Source organism: Saccoglossus kowalevskii, chromosome 17 (assembly GCF_978046115.1).
Source record: "Saccoglossus kowalevskii chromosome 17, keSacKowa6.1, whole genome shotgun sequence".
NCBI classification, from domain to species: domain Eukaryota; kingdom Metazoa; phylum Hemichordata; class Enteropneusta; family Harrimaniidae; genus Saccoglossus; species Saccoglossus kowalevskii.
Genome location: NC_140657.1, coordinates 32,064,363 through 32,086,486, shown reverse-complemented (window position 1 = coordinate 32,086,486; position 22,124 = coordinate 32,064,363). Strand labels below are relative to the sequence as shown.

At 38.1% G+C, this 22,124-nt stretch overlaps 2 protein-coding genes across 2 annotated transcripts in view; one reads left to right on the top strand and one right to left on the bottom strand.

Annotated features, from left to right (window-relative positions):
* Window positions 1-7,647: 7,647 nt before the first annotated feature.
* On the bottom strand, window positions 7,648-14,901 carry LOC100374069 (coiled-coil-helix-coiled-coil-helix domain-containing protein 5-like). Its single transcript, XM_085492168.1, has 4 exons — window positions 14,811-14,901; window positions 9,895-10,035; window positions 9,111-9,283; window positions 7,648-8,227 (listed from the first exon to the last, which is right to left on the bottom strand). Coding segments are annotated over exons 1-4 (357 nt in total). The 5' UTR covers window positions 14,813-14,901; the 3' UTR covers window positions 7,648-8,186.
* Window positions 14,902-15,071: 170 nt separating this feature from the next.
* Window positions 15,072-22,124, top strand: part of LOC102810003 (endoplasmic reticulum transmembrane helix translocase-like) — a 55,758-nt gene continuing 48,705 nt past the window's right edge. Inside the window, exons 1-2 of the mRNA XM_085492381.1 lie at window positions 15,072-15,357; window positions 21,822-21,911. Coding sequence (XP_085348507.1) covers window positions 15,103-15,357; window positions 21,822-21,911 — 345 coding nt within the window. The 5' untranslated portion in view covers window positions 15,072-15,102. The remainder of the gene's footprint in view (window positions 15,358-21,821; window positions 21,912-22,124) is intronic.

The window sequence follows — 22,124 nt, the reverse complement described above, 5'->3', positions numbered from 1 at the left end:
CCCATTCCCTACCAGGATACAACCCCATTTCCCTACCAGGATACAGCCCCCATTCCCTACCAGGATACAGCCCCTATTCCCTATCAGGATACAGCCCCCCCCATTCCCTACCAGGATACAGCCTCCATTCCCTGCCAGGATACAGCCCCCATTCCCTACCAGGATACAGCCCCTATTCCCTGCCAGGATACAGCCCCCCCATTCCCTACCAGGATACAGCCTCCATTCCCTGTCAGGATACAGCCCCTCACTCTCTGTCAGGATACAGCCTCCATTCCCTGCCAGGATACAGCCCCTCACTCCCTGTCAGGATACAGCCCCTCACTCCCTGTCAGGATACAACCTCCATTCCCTGCCAGGATACAGCCTCCATTCCCTGCCAGGATACAGCCTCCATTCCCTGTCAGGATACAGCCCCTCACTCCCTGTCAGGATACAGGCCCCATTCCCTACCAGGATACAGCCTCCATTCCCTACCAGGATACAGCCTCCATTCCCTGCCAGGATACAGCCCCTCACTCCCTGTCAGGATACAGCCCCTCACTCCCTGTCAGGATACAGCCTCCATTCCCTGCCAGGATACAGCCTCCATTCCCTGTCAGGATACAGCCCCTCACTCCCTGTCAGGATACAGCCCCTCACTCCCTGTCAGGATACAGCCCCCATTCCCTATCAGGATACAGCCCCCATTCCCTGTCAGGATACAGCCCCTCACTCCCTGTCAGGATACAGCCCCCATTCCCTACCAGGATACAGCCCCTCACTCCCTGCCAGGATACAGCCCCCATTCCCTACCAGGATACAGCCCCCATTCCCTACCAGGATACAGCCCCCATTCCCTGTCAGGATACAGCCCCTCACTCCCTGTCAGGATACAGGCCCCCATTCCCTACCAGGGTACAGCCCCTCACTCCCTGTCAGGATACAGCCCCCATTCCCTGTCAGGATACAGCCCCCATTCCCTACCAGGATACAGCCCCTCACTCCCTGTCAGGATACAGCCCCTCACTCCCTGTCAGGATACAGCCCCTCACTCCCTGTCAGGATACAGCCCCTCACTCCCTGTCAGGATACAGCCCCTCACTCCCTACCAGGATACAGCCCCTCACTCCCTACCAGGATACAGCCCCTCACTCCCTGCCAGGATACAGCCCCTCACTCCCTGTCAGGATACAGCCCCTCACTCCCTGTCAGGATACAGCCCCTCACTCCCTGTCAGGATACAGCCCCTCACTCCCTGTCAGGATACAGGCCCTCACTCCCTGTCAGGATACAGCCCCTCACTCCCTGTCAGGATACAGGCCCTCACTCCCTGTCAGGATACAGGCCCTCACTCCCTGTCAGGATACAGCCCCTCACTCCCTGTCAGGATACAGGCCCTCACTCCCTGTCAGGATACAGGCCCTCACTCCCTGTCAGGATACAGGCCCTCACTCCCTGTCAGGATACAGGCCCTCACTCCCTGTCAGGATACAGGCCCTCACTCCCTGTCAGGATACAGCCCCCCACTCCCTGTCAGGATACAGGCCCTCACTCCCTGTCAGGATACAGGCCCTCACTCCCTGTCAGGATACAGGCCCTCACTCCCTGTCAGGATACAGCCCCCCACTCCCTGTCAGGATACAGGCCCTCACTCCCTGTCAGGATACAGGCCCTCACTCCCTGTCAGGATACAGGCCCTCACTCCCTGTCAGGATACAGCCCCTCACTCCCTGTCAGGATACAGCCCCTCACTCCCTGTCAGGATACAGGCCCTCACTCCCTGTCAGGATACAGCCCCTCACTCCCTGTCAGGATACAGGCCCTCACTCCCTGTCAGGATACAGGCCCTCACTCCCTGTCAGGATACAGCCCCTCACTCCCTGTCAGGATACAGCCCCTCACTCCCTGTCAGGATACAGCCCCTCACTCCCTGTCAGGATACAGCCCCTCACTCCCTGTCAGGATACAGCCCCTCACTCCCTGTCAGGATACAGCCCCTCACTCCCTGTCAGGATACAGGCCCTCACTCCCTGTCAGGATACAGGCCCCCACTCCCTGTCAGGATACAGGCCCTCACTCCCTGTCAGGATACAGCCCCTCACTCCCTGTCAGGATACAGCCCCTCACTCCCTGTCAGGATACAGCCCCTCACTCCCTGTCAGGATACAGGCCCTCACTCCCTGTCAGGATACAGGCCCTCACTCCCTGTCAGGATACAGCCCCTCACTCCCTGTCAGGATACAGCCCCTCACTCCCTGTCAGGATACAGGCCCTCACTCCCTGTCAGGATACAGCCCCTCACTCCCTGTCAGGATACAGGCCCTCACTCCCTGTCAGGATACAGGCCCTCACTCCCTGTCAGGATACAGCCCCTCACTCCCTGCCAGGATACAGCCCCTCACTCCCTGTCAGGATACAGCCCCTCACTCCCTGTCAGGATACAGCCCCTCACTCCCTGTCAGGATACAGGCCCCATTCCCTACCAGGATACAGCCCCTCACTCCCTGTCAGGATACAGGCCCTCACTCCCTGTCAGGATACAGGCCCTCACTCCCTGTCAGGATACAGCCCCTCACTCCCTGCCAGGATACAGCCCCTCACTCCCTGTCAGGATACAGCCCCTCACTCCCTGTCAGGATACAGCCCCTCACTCCCTGTCAGGATACAGGCCCCATTCCCTACCAGGATATTGACTTATATGCCACCCATTGTGAAGCCAAAAAAACAGTGTAGGAAATTTGTGAATGCGAGTGAAAAGAAGCTTCAACTGATAATATGACTGATATGTTTTTTTAAGTGGATTGAAATTGTAACTGAAAACTAAATTTTGAATAATGTCATATATAGATTAGTCAAAGAATAAATCCATTAATACAAATACGAATGATTTAATTCACTTATGAATGGTGCGGAACTGATTATTCCGCTAAAGGGGTCCAGAGTTTGAAATACAAAACACCGACCAACCACCATATTAAATAATTTGCCTCAAAACTAAAATATTGTATTGGATCAGCTGTATTGAAACATACTGTAAATTGCTTTAGGACAGACTTCTCTTTATTATATATGTCATCTTTGTATCCAGGTCATTCACATGCACTTCAAGACATTATTTTCTACTGTCTACTGATATCCCCATTTAATTTTCTCTGAATAAACTACTAGTACAGACACAATATGTGACAGTCTTCTAGCTTTTATAGACTTTTGATTGAACATTAAACTTTAGTGTAGCAGACACATCTTTCATTGCATCCTCCTATTCAAACCTGTACATTATTTTAATGTCACGACCGCGATGTCGCTATATTTTCTCGTTGTGGTGTTATCTCCCCGATCTCACGCATCATTACCAGTGAATCCCATCTCTGATGAAACACATCTATACTTAATAATATTTCTGTCACAGGGCCAAAGCATTGCCATCATTTCTAATTCCAGCTTTATCTTCGCTGTCTCGTATAACCGTTCAAACTCAACAACAACATCATATTCACAAGTGAATCTGCAACTGAGTTTTCAAATGAAAGAAAATCCTCAATTGGTGTAAATTGTCAGCTATGTACACCGACTAATCTTGGAAGGCTGTCAGATCTTCAAAATTATTACCCTGGTTCACAAATGAAGAGGATGAGCAGATCGGGGATTGCTAATCCCGTGGCAGAAAAGTGATAAACCTGCCAGTATAAACGTAAATCAACACTGTTATGCAATTATATCAGTGATCTAGATGCTACAATGTATCAACTACAAAGTTGATTTTCGTATTCGGAATTCCCGATTAAAACAATTCGAGGTCATGACACCAATAAATCGTCATGACGTTAAACTAAATCCCATCATTCTGATAAAATTAAGGTGTATGATGATTCACTGGCACCTACAATATCTCTTTAAGGGTGTTGTTACCATGACACCAATATCTGAAATTTTATGTGTGAAGTGGCACGTTCATCTCAAACTATGATTTAAAGAATGAATATTCATGAATTTATAGTTGTGATTTATCACCAATATATCTGGATAGTTTTATTAAACAGATATTTTTTTTTCATCAGTGTTGCTCTTAATCTGGACATGTCAAAATGGCTACTTCTTGAAGAAAATGTAATCATCAATCAAATATTTTATCCATTTATGAAGAAGTATGACTAACGGTTGAAATAGCTCTGCAGTTTCAGCAGTCTTGAAATAATAAGAAAATAGCTCTGCAGTTTCAGCAGTCTTGAAATAATAAGAAAATAGCTCTGCAGTTTCAGCAGTCTTGAAATAATAAGAAAATAGCTCTGCAGTTTTAGCAGTCTTGTAATAATAAGAAAATAGCTCTGCAGTTTCATCAGTCTTGAAATAATAAGAAAATAGCTCTGCAGTTTCAGCAGTCTTGAAATAATAAGAAAATAGCTCTGCAGTTTCAGCAGTCTTGAAATAATAAGAAAATAGCTCTGCAGTTTCAGCAGTCTTGTAATAATAAGAAAATAGCTCTGCAGTTTCAGCAGTCTTGAAATAATAAAAAAATAGCTCTGCAGTTTTAGCAGTCTTGAAATAATAAGAAAATAGCTCTGCAGTTTCAGCAGTCTTGAAATAATAAGAAAATAGCTCTGCAGTTTTAGCAGTCTTGTAATAATAAGAAAATAGCTCTGCAGTTTCAGCAGTCTTGAAATAATAAGAAAATAGCTCTGCAGTTTCAGCAGTCTTGAAATAATAAGAAAATAGCTCTGCAGTTTCAGCAGTCTTGAAATAATAAGAAAATAGCTCTGCAGTTTCAGTAGTCTTGTAATAATAAGAAAATAGCTCTGCAGTTTCAGCAGTCTTGTAATAATAAGAAAATAGCTCTGCAGTTTCAGCAGTCTTGAAATAATAAGAAAATAGCTCTGCAGTTTCAGCAGTCTTGAAATAATAAGAAAATAGCTCTGCAGTTTCAGCAGTCTTGTAATAATAGGAAAATAGCTCTGCAGTTTCAGCAGTCTTGTAATAATAAGAAAATAGCTCTGCAGTTTCAGCAGTCTTGAAATAATAAGAAAATAGCTCTGCAGTTTCAGCAGTCTTGAAATAATAGGAAAATAGCTCTGCAGTTTCAGCAGTCTTGAAATAATAAGAAAATAGCTCTGCAGTTTCAGCAGTCTTGAAATAATAAGAAAATAGCTCTGCAGTTTCAGCAGTCTTGTAATAATAAGAAAATAGCTCTGCAGTTTCAGCAGTCTTGAAATAATAAGAAAATAGCTCTGCAGTTTCAGCAGTCTTGTAATAATAAGAAAATAGCTCTGCAGTTTCAGCAGTCTTGAAATAATAAGAAAATAGCTCTGCAGTTTCAGCAGTCTTGTAATAATAAGAAAATAGCTCTGCAGTTTCAGCAGTCTTGAAATAATAAGAAAATAGCTCTGCAGTTTCAGCAGTCTTGAAATAATAAGAAAATAGCTCTGCAGTTTCAGAAGTCTTGTAATAATAAGAAAATAGCTCTGCAGTTTCAGAAGTCTTGTAATAATAAGAAAATAGCTCTGCAGTTTTATTTTCATTAAATGTTTAAATCTAATAGAGGTCTACCTTAAGTATATATATACAAACTATCAAAGTAGCAGTTTTCAAGAAGTCAACAGAATTTAATAGAGGTCCACCCAAGGAAACTAAATACCAAGTATTACAATTGGAGTAGTGGTCTTAAAATCAAAAATAGAATATTTGTTTGCTAAGTTAAAGAATTTAAAACATCATCTTGAAATGTTCAAATCTCTTTGAGGTCCACCTAAAATACATATATACAAAATATCCAAGCAATCAGAGTAGAGATTTTCAAGAAGAAGTCGACAGTTTAGATCAAAAATTATAAAAATATTTATTGAAAATAGAGAATTATAAGATATCATGAAATTTCATTGACCACCCATGGAACATTTGTCCAAAGTAGAAAGCATCAGCACATTCAAGAAAAATTTATTCAAAGGAAAAGTTGACACTGAACGACGACAGACAAACACCTCTATCAACAGCTGTGCCTGTCATCTTCCATGACAGCAGAGTTAAAAAATATGGTGTGATTTTTTATTTGCCCCATGTCATATTTTTGATATCTATGATCTAGATTACAGACTCAAACTGTACCATGACCTATTTGAACAGAACACTACGCTATATACAAGTCACTCACTTTCATCCGAGAGGGTAGATTTCAAAGTTTGGGTGAAAGACTGCTTATCGCCATAGTTACACACAATAATCTTGTGGATGCGTCTTGTAATCCTACATGTACAAGCCAATTTAGTGCTTTTACAAAAATATAAGTGTGGTTTGTTTCTCACAAATCATTTAGCAAATGTTTCAAGATAAATACCGACTAGCACGGAGAGAAATCATACAATGTCTTACATCACAATAAAAAGAGTGAGTGGTGAGTAAAACACAAACTCAATATACAATTTCTGTATATATATCATAGAGGGCGCTGTTAAGGATTCACTTGCCTTACTAGCACTACAAATTTATGATATTTCACTGAGTGAGCAGTGAACAAGTGAATGACAAAAGCATGGAATAATGGCTTTTTGAATTTTTGATAGCATTAACCCAACAAGAATTTTCAAGATGAATGTTCCGGCAGAGGAATGTCTTACGGGAATAACTATCTGCAGGCGGACAATAGCATACAATTGAGGTTGACAATTAAAAAAAAGCCAATCTACAATAATTAAACAATTTCAGGAAATTCCTGTCCCAAAAGTTTGTTAGCCAAGACCATTTATAAGAATATTTTAGCAAAGCTGACTCCCATCAAAATATGAACAGAAAATAAACATATTAGTGTAGGAAACACCACATGTTAGAGAGGTGTTGTCACAACTCCCAGATTTCTCATAGCATCTTATACACTGGTGAGTTGATTTGAATTTAATTTAAATTAATTTAAGTACAGGCAAAATCAATATATTTTTCTATCAACAAATCATTCTCTTATTTCGACCATCTGTCGACACTGACCACTTAGAAGTTAAACCACACCTGCTAAACGACTTCACTGAAACCTTCAGGCCAGTAACACCATGGCTTGTCTTACTTTAATACAAGAAATAACCATATGTAACACTGTCGCTGATTGGCTACTAGTCAATCATGTTTTTCAGTGTATAAATGACAACAGACAATATATTTTCATTTGTTTTGGAATTTTATTGTTCTATTACTTGAAATAGTTGTCATAATCATTATTGAAATATTATTATATTATAAAAATGATCCTGAGAACTACTTAAATGTGTCAATCGCTACAAATCCAGAATTTTTGTTTGTGAACCACTTTATTTCACAAGCACACATTTTAGGATATTTCAAAATTGTGAAATTTTGATGGGTAATCATGAAATATAGTCGCTGTCATTATTTTCCAGTTTACAGATATAAATATTCTTAGTATGAATTGTTCTCTGTATCATACCTGAATGTGGAAATACACACATGATTTGTTATTAATTTAGCACTTCTACCATTTTTCATTCATTGCGAGATCCTACATTATGAGTGAAATCAAACGTAAAAATGAGACAACAAATGTGATATTGACGTAGTGATCTAAAATCTTAATAATGTGCTATACACATCAGATGATGCCATGTTCCCTTCTGAAATATCAGCATTGAACTATAAAAAATGAAATTCAAGTTTAAAATCAAATCATTTCATTTTTGTGACTGCACCTTTCGCACATGCACATTACACGAGATCTTGCAGTGAACGTAAAATAAACTACCGGGGGTTGTGGGGTGTGGGTGAGGTATTGCTAAATCCTACAGTTAGGGGGTTTCTCGGGGGGGGGGGGGGGTATTGCTAAATCAGATAGTTGGGGGGTTTCCACGAGGGGTATTGCTAAATCCTGCAGTTAGGGGGTCTCTACGGGGTTTGGTATTGCTAAATCCTACAGTTAGGGGGTTTCTACGGGGTTGGGTATTGCTAAATCCTACAGTTAGGGGGTTTCTATGGGGGGGGGGTATTGCTAAATCCTAGTTAGGGAGTTTGAATCATTCAACAAATCTGAATTATTAAGATTTTGCAATAATGCTTGGATTTCAATAACAGAAAAAAATAAATGCGTAAAAATAAAATATATAAGGTTTTTGATTTGCTAAAATCCAACTTTTTATTACATAATTGGATTCCACCTATAGAGGGCAGCCAGTCACCTGCAACACAATCAATACAAATGGGTCCTTCAGTTGTTACACCTTAGTAGCACTCGTGTTCTGCTTTTTTTTTAAATCTAAAAAAAATACAGAAAAAACAAATATGTATAAACGATATGAATCAAATAAAAAAAAATGGGATCCAACATTAATGCCTATTTTTCACAAGTCAAACGCTGCAATAAAACAATGAATTTGTAAACCAATGCCACTAGAGGGCAGTGTTTCAAAATATAACAGGTTCAACCACTGGCAAAAAGAGGATTATATTTTCATGAAAATAGGTTTATGATTTGGGTATATATACATTTAGTTATTAGTGCAAGTAAATAATGGCTACTATTGAAAAAATTATTGAAAATTTTAGCAAAGAAGCAAGCCCCAGACAATAAAATATTTGTATTTCTGGTATACTGTATTTGTGAAATTTTACTTGAAAATTAATTTCATTTCCAATAAAATCTTTAATGCATGTGACACATATTCTGTATTTTACTGAGATCTGTTTTTATCTGTTTTCAATGTTAAGGTAGTGGTCACTTGAATGAAACTTAGAAAGCGAATCTACGGAACAAATTTCTAACTCAGACTGCAACAACAATTTAGCAGTTTAATTGACTGAAATTGCAGGAAATGATTCAATTAGTTTCAAGCATTTCTTTTCAAATTTGGCAAAAAGATGGCATGTGTGCATTAAAGTACAGTGGAAGCATCTCTTAGTTTTTTCTCCTCTGTCAATTTGTGGTAATGTATACAGCGCCCTCATTATTGAGATGTGAATTTCTTTTGTTTTTCATAGAACTGAAGCATTTGAAATAAAGAACAAATGGATTGATAAGTTGAAGCGATCCTAATTTGGTTAATACTTTGACAGTCAATTTCTTTGTTATATTTGGACCAGATAGACAGAATTTGTTACAGAATTGTCTCTCTCTGCTTCATCATAATATTAAACGTTACCTTGCGTACTGTTCCATGACTTTTTGAGATGTTCTGATGCATTTTCAGCACACTGCATAAAAGTTTCCAAAGCAGGAATACATTCCTCTACTTGATTTGTGTTAGCTCTGAGACACTTGTCATATACTCCATATTCTTTACCACAGTCACTTTTTATCTTCTGTACAACAGGGCTACAAACAAATGAAAATGTATAATTGAACTTTGCTATTAAACTAAGGTATTATATTTTGGGAGGGTGTGATCAAAGGGTTGTTTCATTCAGATGGTTAACTTTGATTTATAAGTTTAAGTTTTAATCAGATCTTAGAAGAAATATGGCTCCAAAACTGCATTCAATTAAACATAATGGTCTAAAGTCGGACATTTTGAACGCAATGTGGTAGGAAGAATGTAGTGAATATGATGAAGTACATTGACTGTGGTGAACACGATGTGGCAAGATGACTGTAGCCAACAGGAAGAGACACGATGAGACAGGAAGAGACATGGTGAGACACTATGAGACACGATGAGACGCGATGAGACGGAATGACACTGTGAGACAAGATGAGACAAGATGAGACAAAATGAGACACACTGTGAGACACGATGAGACACGATGAGACAGGATGAGACAGGATGAGACAGGATGAGACAGGATGAGACACTGTGAGACAAGATGAGACACGATGAGACACTGAAACAAGATGAGACACGATGAGATAAGATGAGACAAGATGAAACACGATGAGACACGATGAGACACTGTGGTGCTTTAAGATTACAGAAACAAATAACTTACTGAGATGATGAACATTCTGACACACTAGTTTTGTGTTCTTTACATTTGAGATGCCAGTCACTAGGATTACTTTGTACACATTTCCCATATTCCTCAAGCTCAAGGGCACAATATTTAGATACTAACTGCATTACAACATCCCTGAAATTAAAAATATTTTATGATTAGTATTTTTTACCAACATAGACAACTCCATAACGATGATAACTACAGTGAATTTCAAGAAGGCATAAATGTTTTTCATGAAAATAATTATTTATAAAATATTAACAATAGAAAACCCTTGTGTTTCATTTAAATCCCAATAATATGGCTACAGAAGCCATTTGTTATTGTGGGTCATTTTCCTTCATTCATTCATTTGCCGAGTTTACTACCAATGAGCTGTGATTGATTGAGGTTTTCAACCATCATTTGATATTGAAGTAGTGTTCTCACTGGACGAAATAAGCCGTTGTCACAATGCCTTTTATTTGAGAACGTTGTTAAATGTGTGTGTGAACAGAATACGCCGTTGTGGCCTTGGCGTTTTTGACACCGTCATAAAAGGGGTGGACCAGATCCTAAATGCTGTTGTCACACCAGCTTTTGTCTGACACAATGTACCGTGTGAACACAATACGATGGCCAAACGCAAACTATCGCCGACTTATTTATGCTTGTCATTACACAAGATGGCGTCAGACGTTACAGGTCTGTATGAAGAGAATCAAATATTCAAAGAATGATGGACAGAACGTCTAGAGATGCTGGGTCTATTGTTGCGTTATTTATACACGCGACTAGCGTCAACATGAATCGATCATTTCTGGGTCTTGTTTGACCTAACAAATTGGCGATTTCTTGCTCTTCGAAATCTTGATAAATCGTTCTTCTTCTCAGGCGTAAAAACGCACGGAAAAACAGAAACAAAGCATTTACCAGAGGGGAGGCCATTTTGTCGACTGACCTTTCCATTTGTTTATTGACCTTTCTGTGATATGATTCATTGAGGAGTGAGGACGCAAAACACCGGTGTTTTTACTAAGTGAGAATGTGAGCAGACAATTCCGCAGATTATCTAATATTTGCACAACAAAACAGTGTTAACATCGGCGTTTTTTAGATGTGTGAGAACGTAGCTTTAAAAAAAAACATTTATAAAATTTGTACATAACAAGTGACCTGACGTAACAGCATTCTTGCAAAAATAAACATGTGAACATGTAGTTACATAAAAGTTGGATAAACAAAATAACCTTGGTTTTATTTACATTTTAGTCTAATACCAAGTTCACACATGTGCCACAGAGTTGCTTGACTAATTTGGTAAATAATCATTATCAGTGGTTTCAATTAGTCCTGTGTTCATATGTGTATAAAGCTGCTTGACTAACTTTCACATCAATTTCACATCCCTTCACAAATGATATTATAGTAAATGATCAACCAAACAGAAATGATTCTATATATATTTTTTATTTATTTAAATTACATTATTAGAATAAAATCAATTGGTTACAGCTTACAAAAATACCCCTTGCCGACACTCTGACTAATGTTCTAATCATACTAATGTTCTGTATCTGATTATAGTGACTATACTACTTGGAATACTGTAAATGGGTTAATTGTTCACTGGGTTTTAATTTTGCTTATTTCGCTGACTGGAAAATACGCTAAATTAAAACCCAGTGAATATGTAAAATTTAGCATAGAACATATTATCTAAATGATAAAACCGTGAATTAAAAACCCACTGAATATGCCTGAAATGGTAAATCAGCGAAATTTAAACCCAGTGAAAATTAGTCATTTTACAGTATCTGAAATATATTTCATGGCCGATTTATACAGAACAAATTTATTCAAATCAATTGAAATTTATCATAATGTAAATATATATTTCAAAGTATTTAAGTTGCACACTGGAGTCAGCTAACCCATGGTTTTATTTATATTATATCCCATTTCCATTTCAAATTAGTCTTATTCAAATCCAAGACTCCCTCCAACAGACAACCTATGATGATTTGTGATTGGTCGAGCCTTTCCCACCTCACCATGATTTACTGTATCTGCTACCAAGGACTGCAACGTCATTCACAAAACCATATATTGTGTAACTGCAGATTGTGTTGGTGGTTGAAAACCATCAGACCAATCAGTGGTTGGAAACCATCCAACCAATCAGTGGTTGGGAACCATCCTATCAATCAGTGATTGGAAACCATCAGACCAATCAGTGGTTGAAAACCATCCGACCAATCAGTGATTGGAAACCATCAGACCAATCAGTGGTTGAAAACCATCAGACCAATCAGTGGGTGGAAACCATCAGACCAATCAGTGGTTGAAAACCATCAGACCAATCAGTGGTTGGAAACCATCCAACCAATCAGTGGTTGAAAACCATCCTATCAATCAGTGATTGGAAGCCATCAGACCAATCAGTGGTTGAAAACCATCCGACCAATCAGTGATTGGAAACCATCAGACCAATCAGTGGTTGAAAACCATCCTATCAATCAGTGGTTGGGAACCATCTGACCAATCAGTGGTTGAAACTATCAGACCAATCAGTGGTTGGAAAGCATCAGAACAATCAGTGGTTGAAAACCATCCGACCAATCAGTGGTTGAAAACTATCCGACCAATCAGTGGTTGAAAACCATCAAACCAATCAGTGGTTGAAAACCATCAGACCAATCAGTGGTTGAAAACCATCAGACCAATCAGTGGTTTGAAAACCATCAGACCAATCAGTGGTTGGAAACTATCAGACCAATCAATGGTTGAAAACCATCAGACCAATCAGTGGTTGAAAACCATCCAACCAATCAGTGGTTGAAAACCATCAGACCAATTAGTGGTTGGAAACTATCAGACCAATCAATGGTTGAAAACCATCAGACCAATCAATGGTTGAAAACCATCCAACCAATCAGTGGTTGAAAACCATCCTATCAATCAGTGATTGGAAACCATCAGACCAATCAGTGGTTGAAAACCATCCGACCAATCAGTGATTGGAAACCATCAGACCAATCAGTGGTTGAAAACCATCAGACCAATCAGTGGTTGAAAACCATCAGACCAATCAGTGGTTTGAAAACCATCAGACCAATCAGTGGTTGGAAACCATCAGACCAATCAATGGTTGAAAACTATCAGACCAATCAGTGGTTGAAAACCATCAGACCAATCAGTGGTTGAAAACCATCAGACCAATCAGTGGTTGGAAACCATCAGACCAATCAGTGGTTGGAAACCATCAAACCAATCAGTGGTTGAAAACCATCAGACCAATCAGTGGTTGGAAACCATCAGACCAAACAGTGGTTGGAAACCATCAGACCAATCAGTGGTTGGAAACCATCAGACCAATCAGTGGTTGAAAACCATCCGACCAATCAGTGGTTGAAAACCATCCGACCAATCATTGGTTGAAAACCATCAGACCAATCAGTGGTTGAAAACCATCAGACAAATCAGTGGTTGAAAACCATCAGACCAATCAGTGGTTGAAAACCATCAGACCAATCAGTGGTTGAAAACCATCAGACCAATCAGTGGTTTGAAAACCATCAGACCAATCAGTGGTTGAAAACCATCAGACCAATCAGTGGTTGAAAACCATCAGACCAATCAGTGGTTGGAAACCATCAGACCAATCAATGGTTGAAAACTATCAGACCAATCAGTGGTTGAAAACCATCAGACCAATCAGTGGTTGAAAACCATCCGACCAATCATTGGTTGGAAACTATCAGACCAATCAGTGGTTGAAAACCATCCGACCAATCATTGGTTGGAAACTATCAGACCAATCTGTGGTTGAAAACCATCAGACCAATCAGTGGTTGAAAACTATCAGACCAATCAGTGGTTGGAAACCATCAGACCAATCAGTGGTTGGAAACCATCCAACCAATCAGTGGTTGAAAACCATCAGACCAATCAGTGGTTGAAAACCATCAGACCAATCAGTGGTTGAAAACCATCAGACCAATCAGTGGTTGAAAACCATCCGACCAATCAGTGGTTGAAAACCATCAGACCAATCAGTGGTTGAAAACTATCAGACCAATCAGTGGTTGGAAACCATCAGACCAATAAGTGGTTGGAAACCATCAGACCAATCAGTGGTTGAAACCATCAGTCCAATCAATGGTTGAAAACCATCAGACAAATCAGTGATTGGGAACCATCAAACCAATCAGTGGTTGAAAACCATCCTATCAATCAGTGGTTGGGAACCATCTGACCAATCAGTGGTTGAAACTATCAGACCAATCAGTGGTTGGAAAGCATCAGAACAATCAGTGGTTGAAAACCATCCGACCAATCAGTGGTTAAAAACTATCTGACCAGCAATTTGAATTTGATGTCATAGAGCAGATAAATATATTTTCAAAATTCCATGATTGGCCTATCCTATGATAAATCAACCATAACCAGTACAAATTACAATAGAATATAGATTAAATTACACAAAATGAAATAAATGCAATATGGCATCTAAGGTCAATTATATAAGAAACTAATATAGGTAAACTTGATTGTAGTGAAGAAAAAGATTTTATTCACGAATCCAGCAAGTCTATTCAATCATAAAATGCAGCTATGGAAACAGTAGGGATGGTGGGGGGGGGGGGGGGTTTAGGTCATTGGGCACAAACTATAACTTATTTTTACCTTAACATTTAGTTTTGCAACTATTACATTTTAAAATTGCTTGACTTTAGTGAACTAAAAAAAATATAAAAGTCAAAGCATGCATGATCTGTTCCCCCAAGGGACTGTGGTTCACCCGAACAGAATGTCAATGATAAAGATCAGCCCATGTTCGCTAAAAGTTAGTATGATATGTAAAGCCATAGTCATATACGGGTTCGTTACACTATTGTCATAATTTAATAAATAAGTAGACTCACATGTTACAGCACTTGATCCAGTGTCCTTTGATCTGGGTGACCGACACGTTTTCGCGTATCAGCTGATCTCAAAGCCTGCCAGCAACTTGTGAATTTCAGAAGACCTCTAGCCTGCTAAAAAAACTTAAAAATAATGTAACCATTATGAAACTCGCCCAGATAATATACAAGTATTATCAATATTTATAATTAACATATATTTTAGATCAAACTCGAAACTTTACACAAAAGGCAAATATATGTGACCTAAAGCATAAGTTCACAAAGTTGAGGGGTCCATTCCTCTTTCAAAATGGCAGCGCCCATGAACAGTGAGATCGAAAGTGTCTCACTTTTTAATCCTCGTCCCCTAGTACTTCACGGCTATGTATTTCCTTTTATTATACTCTACATAAGTTGGTTATATTGTTGGTTTGGCGTTTATGGTATTGAAGACTATTTCGAAGCTGGAGTGATCGCCGTCGTAGCCATTGGAATTTTACAAATTTTGGTGTGTCTTTTTTGTCATTGGTCGGTACATATAAAATGTGCCCTCACGTGTAATCGGGTAAGTTTATTGACATATTTGAATCCATTCATTAGTTATGTAATGTGTCCAGTTAAAAAAAAAAAATTCTATACGTTGAATGTAATTAAAAAATAAGCCAATATTGTAAAGGTATGATACAATATGGTGTTGTGAATAGTTAAGAATTAGAGTTATGGATGAGGGGGCTCTAAGGTAGACAGATACCTTAGTCCTAAAAATTAAGGCACAGATCTAGAAGCAGTACCTACACACGAATTGGTGACGTCATAAAATACATGACCTTCAATCGGGGTCGTTTCCTCGGTATATACGAATTGGTATATACAAATTACAATAAAGATACTTAAGACATTACACATAAGGTAAAACAAATCACGTGACAATATAATGATAATAACGGTAATAAATCCTAGCTTAACAGTTGAACAGAACGCTCATATAGTCAGTCGGGTGACGCCGAGGGTCACGAACTGTGTTGCAAAATGGCCGTGTGGTTGAAACTGGGTCATGGCGTGACGGGTGAGGAAGACATCATTAAACACTCAAAATCACAATAAAACGGGGAAGTGGTTGCATATTACGGCGTAGCTAACATGGAAAATAAAAAAACGCCCAATACAAACGACATGGGTTCGAATCACACTAGATACACACTCACCAGAACCGAAGCAATCAGAAACCAGCAATCGTTTTGGCTTTTCCGTTCAACTCATCGGAACACTGGAGTAGTTAGAAAAATGAACACCACTTAACGACCAACGTCGTGGCGTGGTACACAAGCGTGCCATCAAAATAAAACAAAATCAGCTTGAAAAGACAGTGGGTTCGAGTCCCGCTCAGAGCTACCGTAACAACGTAAATCAAATAAACTGAAATCTTTCAAACCGTAAACAAGTAAACAAAGAACGTCGCAAAAAAATAATAAACCTCACAAAACTCCACCATACAAAACTGAATGAATAAATAATAAAATAACTAACGTCTTAAACTGGACGACGCGCAATTTGTTCAACAGTTTCCAGATTGTGACATGGGATGAGCAAGACCCAAGTCAAGGTAAGTTTTGTTAAAGTGTCGATGGCGTTCCCTATATTACGAAAACAATTCAGGCAACAGACGAATATCTTCTGTGGTGTTGTGGAATTTATACCGTGTCTGCGGAATTGTTGATTGAGGGTTCGAAGCCAGCAGTTAACATTTTGTTAGAAAGTTTCACAATTAAATCAAATATCCAATGATACCAGTATATTTATTTCATTATTTTAACAACTTGCAATGGTGGAAGTTGGTCAAACACGAGTTCTTACACCTAAATAAGTATCAAATATTTGTCGACACATTTATTCTCTCAACCTTGTAGAGGTGGAAATTAATTAAACAACAGGTATTTACTCACAAATATAATGGTCAATATTTGTCCATACATTCATTCTGTCAATTTAAGAACTTGTAATTGTTGGAATTAATCAAATGAGAGTTGTCTACACCAAAATAAGTTTCAAATACTTGTCCATACATTTATTCTCTCAATTTAACAACTTGTAATGGTGTAAAATAATTAAACGAGAGTTGTCTACACCAAAATAAGTCTAAAATATTTGTCCGCACATTTATTCTCTCAATTTAACAACTTGTAATGGTGTAAAATAATTAAACGAGAGCTGTCTACACCAAAATAAGTCTAAAATATTTGTCCGCACATTTATTCTCTTAATTTAACAACTTGTAATGGTGTAAAATAATTAAACGAGAGCTGTCTACACCAAAATAAGTCTAAAATATTTGTCCATACATTTATTCTCTCACGTTAACAACTTGTAATGGTGTAAAATAATTAAACGAGAGTTGTCTACACCAAAATAAGTCTAAAATATTTGTCCGCACATTTATTCTCTCAATTTAACAACTTGTAATGGTGTAAAATAATTATTAAACGATAGCTGTCTACACCAAAATAAGTCTAAAATATTTGTCCGTACATTTATTCTCTCAATTTAACAACTTGTAATTGTGGGAATTAATCAAATGAGAGCTGTCTACACCAAAATAAGTCTAAAATATTTGTTCGCACACTTATTCTCTCAATTTAACAACTTGTAATGGTGTAAAATAATTAAACGAGAGCTGTCTACACCAAAATAAGTCTAAAATATTTGTCCATACATTTATTCTCTCAATTTAACAACTTGGAATTGTGTAAAATAATTAAACGAGAGCTGTCTACACCAAAATAAGTCTAAAATATTTGTCCGCACATTTATTCTTTCAATTTAACAACCTGTAATTGTGGGAATTAATCAAACGTGAGTTGTTTACATCAAACTAAGTATTTAATATTTGTTGAGACATTTATTCTCTCAATTTAACAACTTGTAATGGTGTAAAATAATTAAACGAGAGTTGTCTACACCAAAAATAATCTCAAATATTTGTCCACACATTTATTGTCACAATTTAACCACTTGTTAATAGTGGAAATTACTTAAATGCGACTTGTTTAATCAGTTGACATCAATGCAACTTACTGTAAATGGGGTAATTATTCACTGGGTTTTAATTTAGCTTATTTCGCTGACTGGAAAATGCGCTAAATTAAAACACAGTGAATATGTACAATTTAGCATAGAACACATTATCTAAATGACGAAACCGTGAATTTAAAACCCACTTAATATGCCTGAAATTGTAAATCAGTGAAAATTACACCCAATGAAAATTAGTCATTTTACAGTACCCGCAGACAGTGCACAACAGAGTATCATTATTGAGCAATTATAAACAGGAACGTGTCTTGGCATTAGGGTTAGGGTCGGGTCAGGTATGGGCAACGCAAATGGCAAACACCCAATTGGCAAGATGTACACTAACGGGTTATGGCATGCATGTAGTTTACACAAGTAAAAACACAAAATTGGCAATTTTTTGGACAATTGTAACTCAATAATAGAAATATGTTGTATTTCTATATATATACACACTATATAGTCTTATCAAATGCAAACACATCCAGTTAATCCATTGTGGTCTTGTGGGTCAGTTCTCTACATAGTGATCAGGAGGACCTGGGTTCAATTCCCTTGCCTGCCCATCTTTTTCTCGCAAACACCATTTGGCAATAAAGCTAAATATGACAACAAATTATTTAATTTGCATGACCACCCACATAGCTCAGTTGATTTGTACTATGACAGCAATGTGAGCGATCGCTGGTTCGATCCAGTATGTTTAGTTAGATTTTTGAATGCTAGTGAAGACAGTGCTCCTATGAATAGGACTTAAATCCTAACTCCTGTGTGAAGACACTCGTGGTACAGTGGACAAGACAGTGCGCTGGGAACTAAAAGATCGCAAGTTCGAATCACGGATTGGACACTCCTACAAAAGACATGAAAGACGTTAAAAACATAAACAGCGGATTCAAAAACTCAAGTCAGGAAAACAGAACACAAGAATACTACCCCACGTGGAAGCCAGCCGAAGTCGTCGAAGAACGAACACAGTCGAAGAACGAACACAGTTGACAGCTGTAGGTCGCGTGCAACAACAGACACGAGGAGCATGGCTGCTCTCCAAATGGGTCCCTTCTTTTGTATTGACCCCCTAAGGATTGCTAATCCCCCTTTCTAACTCTTCCCCCAAAAATAATATATCGCCCCTTTTAAAATGTATTGAGCCACAAATTAATGAATATTCATGAGCACAGAAACTGCTACGTCATGAATAAATTAGCATAATTTTAAAAAATTTGCATAAAGTGTAGGTACTCCTTCTGGAGCTCTGCCAAAATTAATTACTAATTAATTATTAAGGTTTTTTTCCATTCTGTTTTTAATCATGTAAAAACAAATACTTTCGTCATTCTAAATTTGAAATAATCAACAAAATGCGACTTCTAAAATTTACATCCAGCTATAGATAAACATCACAGTCACCTGGTATGTGTATCGCTGTGCACTCAAGTAAGGGGGAAGTTTTCCAAATTCAAAACAAAACTTGTGTTTACAAACCATAGTCCCGAGCGGAGTCCTTCTGTAATTTCACCTTCAGTAAAGTATTTGGGATAGTTAGATGTACATGTATTGACCTACTATAATTTTTGTTTTCGTTTTGTCGCCAATGGTGTACGTTCATTAGTACAATGTCTTATTTCGGGACAAATTTGTACCTCTGACTATAAATATACTTTTTTTCGTTCAAAGTGGGCGTGACCACAGGACGGCGCCAGTGAGATTCCAAAGCCAACTTTCAGTCAAAACCAAAGCAGCCAATTCGCTAGCGAGTTTGCAAATTGGCTGCCCCTATACTTCTTAGACTTGCTGTAAATCCAGCCTACATGTATCAAATCTACGAAAAACAGATTTTTTATGTTCAAAGTTCATTTGGAAGCAGTAGTGGCAACAGAGCTCAGAAGAAAGGGGCCTTAAGGTAGAGATGCATGTTTGTGGGCACTTGGGAGTGAAATTTTTTGTTTTTGCTTTTTATTATCCAAACAGTCTTGGAATTGTGAATAGTGGAACATACTCAAAAAACGATTTTAAAATATAGATAACAGGTGCAAACATTCTCTCTTTTGAATGCTTAGCAAGATTTAGCAAGGCTGTACATAAATAATAAAAAAGAAACATGGTGAAAAAAAGAAATGACGGAATCTCCATATTATGCACTATATTTAACTTTTAACAAAACGATAATACATTTAAATTTGGAACTGTTACAGCCATCTTAATTATGAGCATTAGCAAATTTCTTACAGAGTGAATTGTTATGCAAATTAGCAATTATCTCAGCTTCTTTTTGGGGCACATCGCAGAACTATAAAAAAATAGCTCCTAGACGCTTTGACCTTTTGTTTTGAAATTTTCACAAATGATTGACAATGTGTTTATCTTCAAAACTCCGTCGGGGCATTGTTTTTGGTTGAACAGTGTTACAACAATCGTACAGACAACTAGCCCGGGTGTTAATTTATGCATAAACTTGGAGTAGTGAAATTTGGGCTGCTGCCCTACAAAATTGACAACTGGTAGACAGTTTTCAAGACAGCGCTTTGTTCATAGTAAACAGATGTACCAACAAACAGAAGCATGGTTTAGGAGCTAATTTTTTTAAAATCACTTTTGACCAAAAAAGCACATTTTTGTCCATATTTCAAACTACAGTGTCCATAAAAAAAATACTAAAAAATTTTTTAAAATTCATACAATAAGCTTTTCGAAAATATATAGTTTTGTGGACAAAGGAGGTCATCTTGGTTTCCTAATTAACTAATTAAAATACCTGTCAGGTAAACTGCATTTCTACCTTAAGCACATGTATCATTGCCAGAAATGGCAATAGAATCTGGTCAAGTAGGGATTTCCTGTCTATCCCATTGCAGTGACTATAATTATGTGCAAAATTATTCAAGACAACGGATGATGTCATAGACTTTAAAGGTCTATTGTTTAGCCTAATTGAGAGTCTATTGCTATGTTACAACAAGTCTCAGAAGTATTGGGGCAGCCAATTTGCAAACTCGCTAGCAAATTGGCTAACTGCTTTGGTTTTGACTAAACGGTTGGCTTTTGAAAAGTGGGGTGATTTAACATGGAATAGCGAACATAAAATAAATCCTGATTCAGGTTACTTCCTGTTGTTAATTGGATTAAAACAGTTATATTTGCTAACAACTGGATAGTACATCTGTGTAAAAAAATGCATGAATTTCAACTCTAATTTGGGCAGCGAATACTGAGTCCACAACTGCGTCAGCTGCGTCGCTGTGTTCATTGAACCAGAGAGTATCCAGAACGAAGCAAACAAACTTGAACTGTCACCTGCGTTACTGCATTTACCTATTTTTAAAAATAGAGTCTGGCACACAAGTACACATCATCTATTGGTAATACACTGGGCCAGTGTAGAATTTATCATCAGGTTTTAAGGAAAGTTAGGCATTTAATGGTAGAGTTTTAATGGAAACATCTATAACATATCGGAAGCTTGGAATGTCACCTGTCTATTACTAAGCACACAAAAGTGAAAAAATGAAAAATATAAACTCAAAATTAAATGTTAATGCAATGCATTCTCTATGGCACATTCTGTGATGTTTATTTGACTGGGGAACACTGGCCAGGGCGGAAGTCGGCCATCTTGTCCACTAATTTCTGGCGATGTGTGAATCAGACAAATTCCACGTCCCCTTCAGTATTCTTGATGATACCCGGAAATTCTGAAAACCCAACCAAATTTATGAAAGTTATTGGTCATTTCAGGTTTTTGCAAACAACTTCTGACCAGGATATCTGACAAAAAGCATAATTGTTGCATTTGGTTTATATAACATAATAATTCATACGTCAAAGATAAATCAAATAAATTATCATTTTATAGATGTGAGTTTATTATTTGTATCCTTCAGATACGATCTTCTTGAGTGTACCGGTAATTAACATAATTTGATAGTAGTGGACTTAGCGGTATTATTTGATTTGTTATAGGCGAAGGATCCTTATCAAGCATCATTGGTGAAGATTGTGCCAACTGAAAATAATGGATTTCCCTTAGTGGCTGAACTTCACCATGAAGAGGTAAGTTTTCAAGACATTCTTACCTATTCACTGTTAATGGTATGATTCAGTGTACATCAAACCAAAATGAGGTGATGAAAGGGTGGTCAAATAATAAAAATTATTATCTCAGTGAAAAAAAAAAGTATTAACTAAAAACCCACACCAACATGTTCTAAAACACATTTTCCTTATTTTGAGTTGTTATCTACTGTTACATTATTACTACAAGGG

Excerpts from the sequence above, each read along its gene's own strand:
- LOC100374069 (XM_085492168.1), bottom strand. Across the intron at positions 9,284-9,894 it reads TCAGAATGTTCATCATCTCA|CCCTGTTGTACAGAAGATAA; the intron begins GTAAGTTATTTG and ends ATTTGTTTGTAG. Across the intron at positions 8,228-9,110 it reads GTCATGGAACAGTACGCAAG|ATTTAAAAAAAAAGCAGAAC; the intron begins GTAACGTTTAAT and ends TATTTTTTTTAG.